The 13,895-nt window shown below is 59.0% G+C and overlaps 1 protein-coding gene across 4 annotated transcripts; it reads left to right on the top strand.

Moving 5' to 3' along the window:
* Positions 1 to 1,541: 1,541 nt before the first annotated feature.
* Positions 1,542 to 13,188, top strand: CD276 (CD276 molecule). Of its 4 annotated transcripts, none has more exons than XM_051628417.1 (9): positions 1,542 to 1,582; positions 4,410 to 4,554; positions 6,049 to 6,399; positions 6,757 to 7,053; positions 8,218 to 8,358; positions 10,546 to 10,581; positions 11,004 to 11,039; positions 11,342 to 11,506; positions 12,521 to 13,188. In XM_051628417.1, the coding sequence occupies exons 2-8, from the start codon at positions 4,506 to 4,508 to the stop codon at positions 11,434 to 11,436; spliced, it is 1,005 nt and encodes a 334-aa protein (XP_051484377.1). In that variant the 5' UTR covers positions 1,542 to 1,582; positions 4,410 to 4,505; the 3' UTR covers positions 11,437 to 11,506; positions 12,521 to 13,188. The 4 variants fall into 4 exon arrangements, with proteins under 4 accessions (XP_051484377.1, XP_051484379.1, XP_051484378.1 ...); XM_051628419.1 differs by lacking the exon at positions 1,542 to 1,582 and adding an exon at positions 2,232 to 2,268; XM_051628418.1 differs by lacking the exon at positions 1,542 to 1,582 and adding an exon at positions 3,536 to 4,016.
* Positions 13,189 to 13,895: the final 707 nt, after the last annotated feature.

A 13,895-nucleotide genomic window follows, 5' to 3' on the forward strand; every position in this document is an offset into this window, starting at 1 on the left:
GGAGCCAGCATGAGCTGGGATCACACATCCAGCACTACCCACACCAAGCTGGGCACAGGAAGAGAAATCCTCCTGATTTGCAGGGCCCATGTGAGACTTGAGCACAGAGCACCCAATTTAGCAGCAGGCTTTTGAAGTTCAGTGGCTCCTTCCCTTCTTGTTCCTGCTGCTGCCACCCACGGTGCCTGGGCCCAGATGTGCAGCCTTGCTACCAGCTGTCTTGCTGCAAAATCCTCCCTTGCCAGCAGAAGGGGGGGAAAAAATAATCAAAAGGCTTTAATTATAGCATGTTTGGGGTTATTTTTATTTACCTCTTCATTTTAAGCTCTCCAGGTTTGGTTGCTCTGTTTTTCCTCTGTAATCAAAAGGGTGAGGAGCTTCCTTTGCTCCAGAGCAATGAAAGACCAAAACCTCCCACACGGGCACCTGGCTCTGCAGGGACTGAAGCCACCGGAGCCTTGGGGACACAGCTGGAGCCTTGGGGACACAGCTGGAGCCTTGGGGACATGGTGAGAGCTGCTGGTGTTGAGTGAAAACCAGGTTTAATACAATCTGCTTCCTCGGGGGTAACGACTGCAGTGTGTGTGCTGCTGAAAATTGCCCTTGGGAAGAGCTCAGCTCTCTCCCAGGGCCCTGCTCACCCTCCTCCTCCTCCTCTTCCTCCTTTCCTGCCATCCTCCCTTCCCGATGCATCCCCTGGGAGCAGTGCTGGGTGCCTGCTGCCTGCCTGAGAGGGGACAAGCTGGGTGGGAGCTCAGCACCGTGGCCTTGCCCTGGCCCAGAGCAACTTGAGGGGGTGCAGGAGGGGTGGTGGTCACCCCCAGAGCCCAGCCAGGCGGTACCCCCAGAACCCCCACATTCCAAAAGGCAGCGAAATGGATTTTCCAAGGAAACTGGGGGGGTTGGGGGGGGGGGGGTCCCCTTTGCACCGTGGCTGCAGGAGGAAGGTTGCCCTGATGCCTCGAGGATCTTGAGGTCTTGCTCATCCAGATGGGGACCCCCAGGGGTTTCCCAGCACAGTCGCTTCCCAACTCTTGGGGGGTTCCCCCCTCCAGCCCCCAGCAGGGGGGGGGTGGGTGGGGGGGGTGGGCTTGCAGGTGCAGCCGGGCTGGGGAAATGATTCCCCAGGATTTTTCCCGGGAAGCAGCCGCGCTCCGCAGGGGAAACTCCAGCTGCCCGTTGTTCTCCCCCCCCGGGGGAGGAGGGCGGCTCAGCCCAACCGGGGGAGCTCTTTGCAAAGCTCCGTGCACCCCCCCCCCCAACCCGGGGGCCCGGTACCGCCCGGTCCCCGTGCTTCCCCGCTTCCCTGGGCACCCATCCCGGGATTCCCTGGGCACCCGGGTACCCCCATCCTCCTCCCCCCCCCCCCCCCCAAGTTCCGCACCCCCCAAACCCCCGCCCCAACAAGCCCCGCCCCCACCGCCCCGTGGCCACGCCCCCTTCACCCCCCCCCCCACCCCCCTCCCCTCCCTCCGCCCCGGCCCAGACCGGAAGCGGCTTCGACCAATCAGAAGCGGGGCCACCGCCCCGGGACCCGCCCGCGCCGGAGCGCGCGCTCCCGCCGCCTCGCGCCGCCTTCCCGGTAAGTGCCGGGAAACCGGGGGGGGGGGGGGGAACGGGAACACCCGGGATGGGAACACCCGGGATGGGACGGGACCCCCCCCCGGGGGGGGGGGTCGGGGTCGGGGTCGGAGCCGCCGCTGCCCTCCCGGGAAAACCGGGGCGTTGTTGCGGAATGAATGAGGCTCCCTGCGGGGACAGCCGGTGCTGCCCAGGGGAGGGGTTGGGGGGTGGGTGGGGGGGTTTCATCTCCTCTTATTGCGGGGGCTCTGGGGTGGGGTGGGTGGGGGGCTCCCCGCCGGGTCCGGGGCGGATCCCGGTGGAGCGGCGGATCCCGGACGTTTATCCATCCCCTGGATCTCCTCTGCAATGGGGCTCCAGCCCGCCCCGGAGCGACCCCCGGGCTGCCGCGGGAAGGGCTTGTTCCCCTTCCCCCGCCACGAGCGGGAGGGTCACCCGTCCCTTCTTTCCCAGGGCCAAATTCCCCCCCACACACACACCGGGAATTTGCGGGGGGGGGGGGGAGGAAGGGGCTGCATCCCGGCTTCCCGAGCCCCTCTCCCCGCAGGGTCCGGTCTGGCCACCCGGGACCTTCCCCTGCGCTCCGGGAACTTCAAGCGGGGACCAGAAATTACCCTGGAGCGGAGCTGGGGGGGGAGGTGGGACTCGACCCTGACACCCCCAAAAAGCTGGAACCGACCCGGGCCGGTGGGTGAGGAATTCCTCTCCCCTGGAATATCGGATGTTTTCTCCTCCGCCCACGGCAGGGGGGGGGTTTGGCAGCTCCGCAGCCTGGGGGGGAGAAAAAGCCAGCAGCGTTTTGGCTGCCTGGTCCCCAAGGTTCAACGGGGAACGGGTGAGGTGCGGTGCCCAGGGGTGGGGGGGCGGTATTCCTTGGATTTCTGGAGGATTGGGCTGGAGCAGCTCTGCTCTGGAGCCAGGCTGGGAGAGTTGGGGTGTTCAGCCTGGAGAAGAGAAGGCTCCAGGGAGACCTGAGAGCACCTTCCAGTGCCTGAAGGGGCTCCAGGAAAGCTGGGGAGGGACTTGGGACAAGGGCAGGGAGGGAGAGGACAAGGGGGGATGGATGAAAACTGGAAGAGGGAGATTGAGGTGAGACATGAGGAGGGAATTCTGTGCTGTGAGGGTGGTGAGAGCCTGGCCCAGGTTGCCCAGGGAAGCTGTGGCTGCCCCATCCCTGGCAGTGTTGAAGGGCAGGTTGGATGGGGCTTGGAGCAGCCTGGGCTGGTGGGAGGTGTCCCTGCCCAGGCAGGGGGTTGGGACTGGGTGATCTTTAAGGTCCTTTCCAACCTTCATGATTCCATGATTCTCCTGGCTCACGCTCTCCCAAGGGATGTGGGTTTGGGTTCCTTATATCCCGACTTGCAGCAAAAGCTGAGGGCTGGGGCAGAGCCCATCCATCCACCAGCCTGGGGTCACGCTGCCTGCAGGGATGGGGAAACTGAGTCACGGGAAGGTGGGGAGACCCACCAGCTGCAGAAAGAGGGTTGTCCCCTTCCCGTGACACCTCCAGGGTGGTCTGGCAGGACTCGTAGGTCACAAAACCTAGAAATTGTGACTTGTTTTAACATCACCAGGAAAAGGAAAGGAAAGAGCTTGGGGGGGTGAGTCACGGCTTCCCCTGCCCCTGGGCAGCTGAGTGGTGCCCTGGCACCCTCTCCCACCTCAGCTCCCTCCCTTCCCAGCTGCCTGGGGCTTGGCATGGGGCTGGCTTCAGCCCTCCCTGCTTGGGAAAAGGGGAGAGTCGGGGATCTGGTTGAAGGAAAAAAGCTGGATAATTTGTTTTCCCTGAAGGAGCCTTTGTGCTCAGGAAGGAAAGAGAGGAGATGCTCGCTCAGAGCTCTTGAGCTGTGCCTCAGTTTCCTTTTCCCTGTGCCTCAGTTTCCTTTTCCCTGTGCCTCAGTTTCCTTTTCCCTGTGCCTCACTTTCCCTTTCCCTGTACCTCAATTTCTCCACACCCCCCTCTTCTCTGTGCCTCAGTTTCCCTTGTGGAAGCTGAGCAAGGCCTGGGGCCTGCCGTTTCCCTGGCTGAAGGGGTCTTCGGGAGGCAGGTGCCAGTGGCTGTTCTGGCTGCAGGGAACAACCAGGGGTGCTGAAGGCTGCGGGTGGAGCAGCCGGGCTCTGGGATCAGCTGGGACAGGGACAGGACAGGGCAGTGTCAGCCCTGGCTGTGATATCTGGAACTCATTTGTGCTACGAGGGAGGAACGCGGGTCACGAGGGGCCTGACGAGCTCTTGGCAAGGCTGGGGTGGCTGCTTGGGAAGCCAGCGGTGCCGGGCAGCCTGCCCTCCCCTCTCCCCACATCTACCTCCCAGCTGCTCTGGTTTCTTCCCCCCTTTTTTTAAGGGAAACCTCATGCCAAAGACTTTCCTGCTGCGAGCAGAGACCAGCCTCGCAGCTCCCCAGCTGCTGGCAGAAGGAGGGATCTGCAGATCTGGTTGGTTTTCTGGCCATTTTGGACACTGAGAATGAGTTGCCTCCTCCTTGGAGGAGAAGGGTGTCACAGGGCAGGGATGTAACAGCCCAGTGCTGCGAGGAAAAGCTGGGAAAGAGGGAAACAAAAGAGCTGGAGAAGCTGTGAGGAGGTGAAGAGGCTCACGTGGCCTCCCCAGGCACCAGCCGAGGCCTCCAGCACAAGAGCTGCCTCCAGGTCCCCAACACAGGGGTGTGCTGGTCCCCTGGCCAGTGCCAAACTGGAACCAAACCCCCTCCTGTGTTTCATGACAGGGTGGGTGCCTGGGATTCCCCTGCCTGCTGCTCTCCTGCCTGCTCCTGCTCTCTGCCCCTGGTTCCCAGCACCAACTCAGTGTTTCCTTCTGGTTTTCCCCAGCCAGGACGTTTGTCGGGAGAGAAGCTTCCCTTGGAGAGTGACACCCAGGGCTGTGCTGCTTTCTGCTTTCTTCTCCTGGCTCTGCTGGTGCCAAGGATGCTCTGCCCACTGCTTGTCCTGGGAGCACTGCTGCTCAGCCTGGCAGGTGAGCAGGGATGGAGAGAGAGGGGTTGGGGTTGGCATGGTCTGAGTGTCACCACCCTGCAGGAGATACCCTGAGTGCCACTTCATCCTGACAGAGCTGCCTTTGACCTGCGGCTCCTGGTGGCAGCTCCCACAAGGTGTTTCTCCTGGTTTCATGGTCCTCCAGCCACCCAGGGCATCACCCTGTGGGTGTGATGGCTTCTGGGCCACCCTCACCACGGGGGACTCCACCTCCCGTGTGCTGCAGCTGGACAGTGAAGCCATGGGAGGACTAACTCCTGACTGACCTGGCTCTGTCCCCACGTCCTGCAGCTCCTGGCCCCTCCAGGTTGCAGCACCTCAGCCCAGAAGAGACTTTGGGACCGAATCCTTTTGGAATGCTCAGCAGCAGTTCCAGCCAGGCTGTGTCATGTCCCTCAAACCTGCTGGCATTTATTCTTAGCCTGAGGGAGCTGTGAGGCTCTGGAGTCTGCCAACAGCCAGGCAGGCTGCCCCAGCACTCCTCTCCTGCCTGTCTGCAGCCCCTGGCAGGTCTTCTCCAGCCTGACTTCTTCCTGTGGCTCCTCAGCCTCCCTGCTCAGGCTCTTGTTTAAAATTGTCTCACTCTCTCGCCCCCAGGGAGGTGTTTGCCATGGGTGATGGCTTTGAGGTGGGAATATCAAGCAAATCTTTGGTCTGAGGCAAGATTTGTTTTTTTTCCCCTCCCAGTTTTTGAGGTTGGGAGGAGTTGCTGAATGAAGCTCTGGCGGTGCCAGGGTCTGCTTTGGGGGACATCACTGCTGGCTGCCAAGGGGGCACCCCAGTTCTGGCTCCGAGGATCTGGCAGCCCTGGGATGGTTGGCATCGTTCCTTGATGCAGAGGCAGGGTTGGCATCGTGCCCTGGGCTTGGGGACAGGATGGGCATTGTGGTGTGGGCTCAGGGCTGGGGTTGGCACCGTGTCATGGCACTGGGACACGGGTGACGTCCTGCTGTGGGCTCAGGGCTGGGGTTGGCACCGTGTCATGGCACTGGGACACGGGTGACGTCCTGCTGTGGGCTCAGGGCTGGGGTTGGCACCGTGTCATGGCACTGGGACAGTTGCTGTCTTGCCATGGCACACGGGTTGGCATCATGCTGGAGCACTGGTGCCATCTAGTGTCTGCCAGCCCGGCCAGGGTGCTCCTGGGGACATGGGACTGTGTGTCCCCACTGCTGTCACCCACCAGCCTCCTCTGCCCGTGGGGAAAAATGGGGCTGTGTGTCCTGGGGGGTGGTGCAGGTTTGGGTGCCTGTAGCTGGCATGTGGTGCCCCAGGGTTGGTGCTGGATGTGGAGCTATCTCCCTGCTGACACAGTGGTCTTGGCTTGGGGGGGGGTCCTGAGATGCCACCTACCCACAGGTCCCTCCTGTGGGCATCCCTTGATTGGCTTAGTTGCTCTCTAGGTGGAGAATCAAGGAGGTGCTTCTGCAAGGTCTCGCCACCACCTCCTTTTGTCCTTGTCACCTTCCTGCAGGTGCCATGGAGATCCAGGTCCCGGAGGAGCCCGTGGTGGCTCTTTTCGGCCGAGATGCCACCCTGCGCTGCTCCTTCTCCCTGGAGGCCAACTTCAGCCTGGACAACCTGACCCTCATCTGGGAGCTGACGGATACCAAGCGCTTGGTCCACAAGTTCTCGGGTGGCCGGGATGAGCTGGCAGACCAGGGTGGGGGCTACACCAACCGCACAGCCCTCTTCTACGACCAGCTGGCCCAGGGCAACGTCTCGCTGCTCCTGCGGCGCGTGGAGATCTCGGACGAGGGCAGCTTCACCTGCTTCGTGCAGGTCCAGAAACACAGGAATGCAGCTGTGACACTGCAGGTGGCAGGTGAGAGATGAAGAGTCAGGGTGTTCCTTGCCTGTCTCCCCCAAGGAGAAAGGTTCTCGTGGTGCTTTGAGCCTCTTTTTTCTCTCCACCCTTGCTGTGGTCTCCTCAGGAGACGCACCATCTGCATCTCCCCAAGATATTTCTGGCTGGGGATGCAGTCCCTTCCCTGCCATGGTGGGGAGGCTCTCTGTTGAGAAGCATGGCCATAAATGAGCCACAGCTGGGAAGGCTTCAGCTGGTTGGTCTTATCAGCTGGAAGGGTCTGTCTTGGGGCTTGCCTGACCTCATTGGGTTGCTTCAGTTCCTGTTCCTTTGGTCTTCTCCTTCACCTCATGCTGGCTGTCTTCTCCCTTGCAGCTCCCTACTCCAAGCCCAGTATGAACCTGGAGCCCAACAAGGACTTGAAGCCAGGAGATCTGGCAGCTGTGACTTGCCATGCATCCCGTGGCTATCCCGAGGCAAGTGTCCTCTGGCAGGACAGCAGGGGCAGCAACATCACGGAAAATGTCACCACTTCCCAGGTGGCCAACGAGGAAGGTCTCTTTGATGTGCACAGTGTCCTTCAGGTGCTGGTGGAGCCCAGCAGCACCTACTCCTGCCTGGTGCGAAACCCGGTGCTGCAGCAGGAGACTCATGCCTCTGTCACCATCACAGGTGAGCCAGCAAGGGCCAGAACTGGGGGAAGGAAGGGATGGCTCTGGCTCAACAAGGTGACCATGGTGGCACTGGGGTCCCTCCTGTGGCCCAGAGCCACTCTGGGGGTTGCTGCCCCATATCCCTGCTCTACATCTCTCCCTAGGGACCTACAAGGGTGACTTCAGGCTGTGCTTGTCCCCCCCATGCCAGCATCCCAGCTAGGACCAGTGCACCTAGTTCTTAGTCTCTAGCTTTGCTAGTTGCCCTGTCCCTGTCCAAACCACCCCAGAAGCCAGCACAGGGCAGGGTAGTTGTCTTCTAGCACGTGGCCGTGGGATGCTCTCAGTGTGGGGTTCTCCATCCCAGCTGTGACAGTCCTGCTTCAGGAATCCAGGCTGGAGGAGTTCATCAACCATGTTCAGCCTCCTGGCTTCACTTTGAGCTCGTCTTGCTGCTCTCCTGGAGCTCTTTATAACCTTCTGTGTTAATCAGAGTTTCATGACCCTTGCTGTGGCACTTCCTGGACTGGGAAGGTGCATCCCTGCTGGGCCATAAACTTTTTGGCTGGAAGCACCAAATTCTTGCAGGAAAGCTCTGTGGATGCTGCTGGTTGGGGACAGAGGGGTGGCTTTTGCATGGGCTCCCAAGTGTGAGAGCAAATGGTCAGCCTTGGGGTGACATCTGTGGAGAGGCAGGACTTGGGACAAGACTTTAATTCAAGAAGGAGCAATATTCCAGGGAAAAATCAGATTCCCAGTGCTCCAGGAGTTATCCCCCAAGCCCTGGTGGTGCCTGCCAGGCCATCTGAGACCCTGGGGAAGGTGGCCCCATCCTTGTTGGCCCCATGGTGTGAGATGAGAGGGAGAAGGGATCGTGTGAAACATCATCTAAAGCTCCTCTTGAACTTCTTAGGAGTTGTTTGAATTCATTAGTGCAATTATTTAAAGGTTAACTCAGTATTTTAGGGAGTGACTCAAGCTGCTGCTTCCCTGGCTGGATCCAGACCTGCTGGAGGAGGCTGTAATTAAAAAAGCACTGATGGTTTTGCTTCCAAAGCCACCATTTGTGTCACCAACACCCTCCATGGGGACGTGCCCCTGCCACCGCGGGCTCCTGGTTGCTGACACGTGTGTCCCTCTGTGTGCTCACCCTGGTGACATTTCTCTTCTTTCCCCCTGCAAGGCCAGCACCTGGCCTTCCCTGCCGTGGCTCTCTGGGTGACAGTGGGACTTGCTGCCTGTGTGGTGGCACTGCTTGCTGTCCTGGCCTACGTGTGCCAGAAGAAAATCCGCCAGAGCTGCGAGGAAGAGGAGGACAACGCAGGTGAGGGGGTGGGGTTGGGTTTGCCAGGGTGGCCCATGGGTGGAGGGGGATGGATTTGAGGAGCCAGGGCAAATTTGTACTGGCATCTTTTAAAGGATGAAGGGATGAGCTGCCTGAGGGTAGGAAGGCTCTGGAGAAGGTCCTGGACAGGCTGGATCCATGGGTCAAGGCCAGTTGTTGGAGGTTCAAGAAGGCCAAGTGTTGGGCCCTGCACTTGGGTCACCACAAGCCCAGGCAAAGCTACAGGCTTTGGGGAAGAGTGGGGGAAAAGGACCTGGGGGTGTTGACTGGCAGGGGTTGAAGGTGAGCCAGAGTGTGGCCAGATGGTCAGGAAGGCCACCAGCATCCTGGCCTGTTTCAGGAGTAGCAGGAGCAGGGCAGGGATTGCCCCCTGTGCTGGGCACTGGGGAGGGGGCACCTGGAAACCTGGGATCAGGTCTGGGCCCTTGGTAAGAAGGACGTGGAGGGGCTGGAGCGTGTCCAAGGAAGGGGAACAAAGCTGGAGCACAAGTCTGAGCAGGAGCAGCTGGGGGAGCTGGGGGTGTCCAGCCTGGAGACCAGGAGGCTGAGGGGAGACCTTCTGGCTCTGCAACTGCCTGAGAGGAGATTGGAGCCAGGGGGGTAGGGCTCTGCTCCCCAGGAACAAGGGATGGGACAAGAGGAAATGGGCTCAAGTTGTGCCAGGGGAGGTTGAGATTGGATCTTGGGAACGATTTCTTTACTGAGAGTGGTCAAACATTGGAACAGGCTGCTCAGGAAAGTGGTGGAGTCACCAGCCCTGGAAGCATTCGATGAACAGGTAGATAAGGCATTTCAGGACATGGATTGGCTGGCATGGTGGTGTTGGGTTGGTGGTTGGACTTGATGGTCATGCAGGTCTTTTCCAACCTTAGTGATTCTCTGATGGTTGGAGCTGCTGGGGTTGGCAGGCTCTCTGCTTCCCGAGGTGCTTGCTCTGCCAAAGCCTCTCCTTGCCAGCTCTGCTGTGGGGCCAGGACCTGCAGCCCAGGACCTTCCCCAGGGGCTCCCACTTCCCTCCTCTCTCTGCTGAGGATGTGGGTGCTGATGCCACCACGATGCCCAGCCTTGAGGACAGAGGGATTTTCCCTGGCAGATCCCTGGGAATCCTCTGCAGGAGATAGAGAATCATAGAATCCCAAACTGGTTTGGGTTGGAAGGGACCTTCAAGACCATCAGTTCCAACCCCCCTGCATGGGCAGGGACACCTCCCACAAGCCCAGGCTGCTCCAAGCCCCATCCAACCTGCCCTTCAACACTGCCAGGGATGGGGCAGCCACAGCTTCCCTGGGCAACCTGGGCCAGGCTCTCCCCACCCTCATGGTGAAGAATTTCCTCCTGGTGTCTCACCTCAGTCTCCCCTCTCCAAGTTTAAAACCACAACCCCTTGTCCTATCAAGTATAATATGTATATATAATTATTTTTCCCCTCTCTAACAGTATTTTCTCCCCAGCCAGGGGATTGGTGACACAGCCATGGCCCTGGGCCAGCTGACCTCAGTCCTGTAGCACCAGGACACAGCTCCAAGCCCGGGTTCTTTTGCACTGATGTCTGCACAGCCTTAGCAATGACCTTTTCTGTGGCTCCTGGTCATCCAGAAATCAGGGAGAAGACCTGGGGAGGCAGGAGCAGGGAGTTGTGCTGCTCTTTCTGCCTGGGAACAGCCTCCTGGCAGGTCCTACTCAAGAGGGTGCAAAGCTCCCGGGCTCCCAGCTGGGGTGACAGCCTGCTGGGTGCTGTGGGAGGGAGAAGGGGATGCTCATCCCTTGGTGCTGGTGGGGTATCCTGGGGGATCTGTGGTGGCCCAGGGGATCTGTGGTGGCCCCACTGAGCCCCTGGCCTGGCTCTGCTCCAGCTGGTGGCTATGCTAGAAACAGGGAGTGAGTGGCTGCCTCTCCTGGAGCTGGGACTGTCTCTGCTCTGCTCCTGGGGGACCTGCCACCACAGCACAGCCTTGTGCTGGGGGGATTTCCCCCCCCCCCCCATGAGGTGCTGGGTGCCAGGAGGGTGCCCACCAGCTCCTCCCTGAGCATCCCCAGCAGGGCCAGGGATGTCACCCAGTGACAGTGGGTGGCTCCAAGCAGCTGGGGACAGTGGCAACCCGAGGGACAGGCACCCAGGGGGGTTGGGGGGAAGCCCAGCGGATGTTTCACACCTTCTTTTTGCAGGGACAGAGGAGCAGGATGAAGAAGGCCCCAAGACAGGTGAGTGTGAGGTGCTGGTGTGTTGTCTGCACGAGGCCATGGCAGCGTGTGCTTGTGCCACTGTCCCCTGCCAACCCCCTGCTGTGCTCTGCACCCTGTGTCACAGCTCAGCCCCCCCATGCTCCTCTTCCCTGCCCCCCTCTGCCTGGGTAAGGTACCTTATCTCCCTGATAAGCTGCCCTATCTTCTAAATTAAAAAAGCAGGAGCAAGCCTGCTTGGGGTGCCAGCTCCTTGGCTGTAGGGACCAGGAGTTGGTTTGCAGTGGGAATTGGTGGGTGCAGTTATCAGGGTGGGGTCCCCAAAATAGGGCTTTTAGGGTTGTGGTTTTTTTTTTTTTTCCCACTGGGGAGGTGTTTCCTTGCTCCTCACCCCCCCTGTGGCAGCTCTGGGTCCTGACCTTGTGCTGTTCTGCTTTTCACAGCCCTGCAGCCTCTGGAGAGCACAGAGAGCAGAGATGGTGAGTGTGTCCACGTTGTGGCTGCCCCATCCCTGGCAGTGTTGAAGGGCAGGTTGGATGGGGCTTGGAGCAACCTGGGCTGCTGGGAGGTGTCCCTGCCCATGCAGGGGGGTGGATCTAGATGATATTAAGGTCTCTCTTAATCCATTCTCTGAGTATGATTGATCTGGGACCACAGCCTGGCTGGAGATGAAGATTTCTTACTGAGCACCAGAGAAACGTTGCTCAGATCTGAGTGAAAACCACCTGTTGCATCTTCTTCATCCATCACTGGGTTTTGGTTCTTTTCTTTCTTTCCCCAGAGAAGAATTTCCCCAGAGAAGTCATGTCAGAGCCCTTTTCCACTCCAGTTTGTGCTGTGCTTGCTCTGGCCACCACTCCTGTCACTCAGCAGTGATGGCCCCATGTGGCTGATGGCTTCAACGTGGCTTTTCTTCTCTCATTCCTCCTTTTCTTGGACACCTTGGGTGAGAAAAGCCTCCTGCCACCAACCTCATTGCAAGGAATTTGGGTCCTTTTTTATTTGGAGTGTTGCCATGGGCTTGCTGAGAGGAGCAGGTGGGGTTGGTGCTCACCTTGTGGAGAAGGAGGCATGAGCTTCATCCCTCCCCATGAAGAATTCCCCAGCAGCAACTTCCTGCTGAATTCTTGGTGGAAATTCATGAGCACTGGAATCCCAGCTCCTGGTTTTGCCATTCTCTCAACCTCCTGGCTTGGTGCTGCCAACCTCCCATCGCCCAGGCACAGAACGGTGAGGTTGGAAGGGGCTCTGAAGATCATCCAGTCCAACCCCTCTGGCAAAGCAGGATCCCCTGCAGTAGATCCCACAGGAACATGTCCAGATGGGTTTGGAATGTCACCAGAGAAGGAGACTCCACAGCCTCTCTGGGCAGCCTGGCCCAGGGCTCTGTCACCCTCACAGTCAAGAAGTTTTTCCTCATGTTTACCTTGAACTACCACCCATCCCAGCCTGGTGATGGGCACCAGCACTTCCCATGCCTGGTCAGCTGGTGAAGCACCAACCAACCCTGCTTTTCCTCCTTTTTTTCCCTCCTCCTGCCCCTTATCTCCCCCTCACAAGCTGCCACAGACCACGTGTGGCTTCCCAGCCTCTTGGTTTTCATCCCTGACTCAGCCTGGTTGCTTCACTCCATGGCTGAGACATCCCCTCCCTTGCTCCTCAACCTTTCCAGCAGAAATGGAACTTGGATAATAACATCTCCTGGGGTTTGCTGGCTGGGGGGGCTGTAGCCAGGAGGATGGAAGGATAAAAACCTCCATGTGCTGGATGTATTTACCTGAGGCATCAGCCCTGGCAGTGGGGATCCCAGTTTTCCAGAGCCAGGAGAACCCAGAGCTGCTGGCCACCAAATTCACTCATGAATCTGGACCTGGGAATGATTGTGGTTTGTTTTTTTTGTTTTTAGAAGGTCTTTGCTGATCTTTATTTAGTAATTTCTATTTTTTTTTTTCCTCCCCAGATAATGAGCAAGAAATTGATTGACAGGAGCTGAAACACCACCCCCAGGCTGTGCCCCGTGCCCTGGACCAGCTGAGATGGAGATCTGGGTCCCCTGGGGAGGCCATGGACCTGCTGCCACCCCTCACCCAGGCCCTGTCACCCTCCTCCTTCCCCAGCCACCTCTGCAGGGCATCCTGGGGCTGGAGAGAAGCTGCTTCTCTTCGTCCCTGGGGAGCCCCCAAGCCTGGTGCATCCTTCCTGGGGACAGTCTGTGTGGCATGGAGGTTCCTCCTTGTCCTTCTGTCCATCCCCACGTGGGGCTGAGAGCAACTGGGGTCCCCTGATCCCCCCCCCAGCACCCTCTGTGCCTGCTCCCGTGTGGCCACAGCCAAACCACCTGCCTTCCAGGTCAAATTTCGGTGCCTTTTCCAAGCCCAGATGCCTCCAGAGGGGTGATGGGCTCAGGGAGCAACCCCAGAACTGAGGCTCCATGGAAGATGGACCTGCAGGACCCTCACACACAGGGGGATGGTGCTCTCAGCCCTGATGGATTCCTTGCTCTGGGGACATTCGGGGACAATTATTTTTTCACCTTGTGCCACTGTGGTTCCTGCTGGACTTCTTATTTTTGCCTTATATGCAAAAAGCCCCCCCCAAATCTCATTGGGGTGATCTTCCTGCCTTGAATTCAGCTGGGGGGTTTATTTGGAGGTGGTGGTGGTGGGGTGAAAAGCAGAGCTTGGGGGGGACCTGCTGGCTGGGTGAAGCCCCTCCTGCCCTCCCTGTGGTGACAAAGCTGATGCTTTGGGGGCTGAAACACCAGGGGGGGGGACAAATCTGACTGGTGTGTGGGGACAAACCTCCCTGTTTCCCGTGGGATTGAGGGTCTTTGCCCCTGTCTGTGTGTCCTGGGGACCCTCTCTCTGCTACTGGGGTGAACAGGGTGACATGTCCCTGATCCCACTCTGGTGGGGGGGGGGGGAAGTCCCTGCTGTTCCCCCCCATCGCTGGCTCTTTTGCTGGTTTTTGTCCTTATTTAAAAATCCAGACTCTGAAAGGGATTTTTGTGCCTTGACAAATAAATTTGGGGGTCTTTTCCAGGCTTGGTGTGGTCTCCAGGATGCAGCTTTGGCTGGAATTAGTTTAAATAGTGAATTTCCTCAAGTGCCACCTCCATGTGGCCCTTCCAGCCCAGCCCTGTCCCTCTGTCACCTCACACCATGTCACCCTCATCCATCCCCATGGAGAAGACCACACCAGGGATGGAGACCTGCCTGTCCTCATCCTGCCTCTTCATTTTCACACCTCCAGCAGGAGAACAAAGAGAAAAATCCCAAGGGGGTGTTATCATCTGTCTGATGGCTCCAGACTTCAGTTTGGGACCTTCTCAAATG

The sequence above is a fragment of the Apus apus genome, chromosome 10 (genome assembly GCF_020740795.1).
Source record: "Apus apus isolate bApuApu2 chromosome 10, bApuApu2.pri.cur, whole genome shotgun sequence".
In the NCBI taxonomy this organism is placed as follows: domain Eukaryota; kingdom Metazoa; phylum Chordata; class Aves; order Apodiformes; family Apodidae; genus Apus; species Apus apus.

Excerpts from the sequence above, each read along its gene's own strand:
- CD276 (XM_051628417.1), top strand. The coding sequence starts at position 4,506 with ATGCTCTGCCCACTGCTTGTCCTGGGAGCACTGCTGCTCAGCCTGGCA. Across the intron at positions 7,054-8,217 it reads TGCCTCTGTCACCATCACAG|GCCAGCACCTGGCCTTCCCT; the intron begins GTGAGCCAGCAA and ends TCCCCCTGCAAG. Across the intron at positions 10,582-11,003 it reads TGAAGAAGGCCCCAAGACAG|CCCTGCAGCCTCTGGAGAGC; the intron begins GTGAGTGTGAGG and ends TGCTTTTCACAG.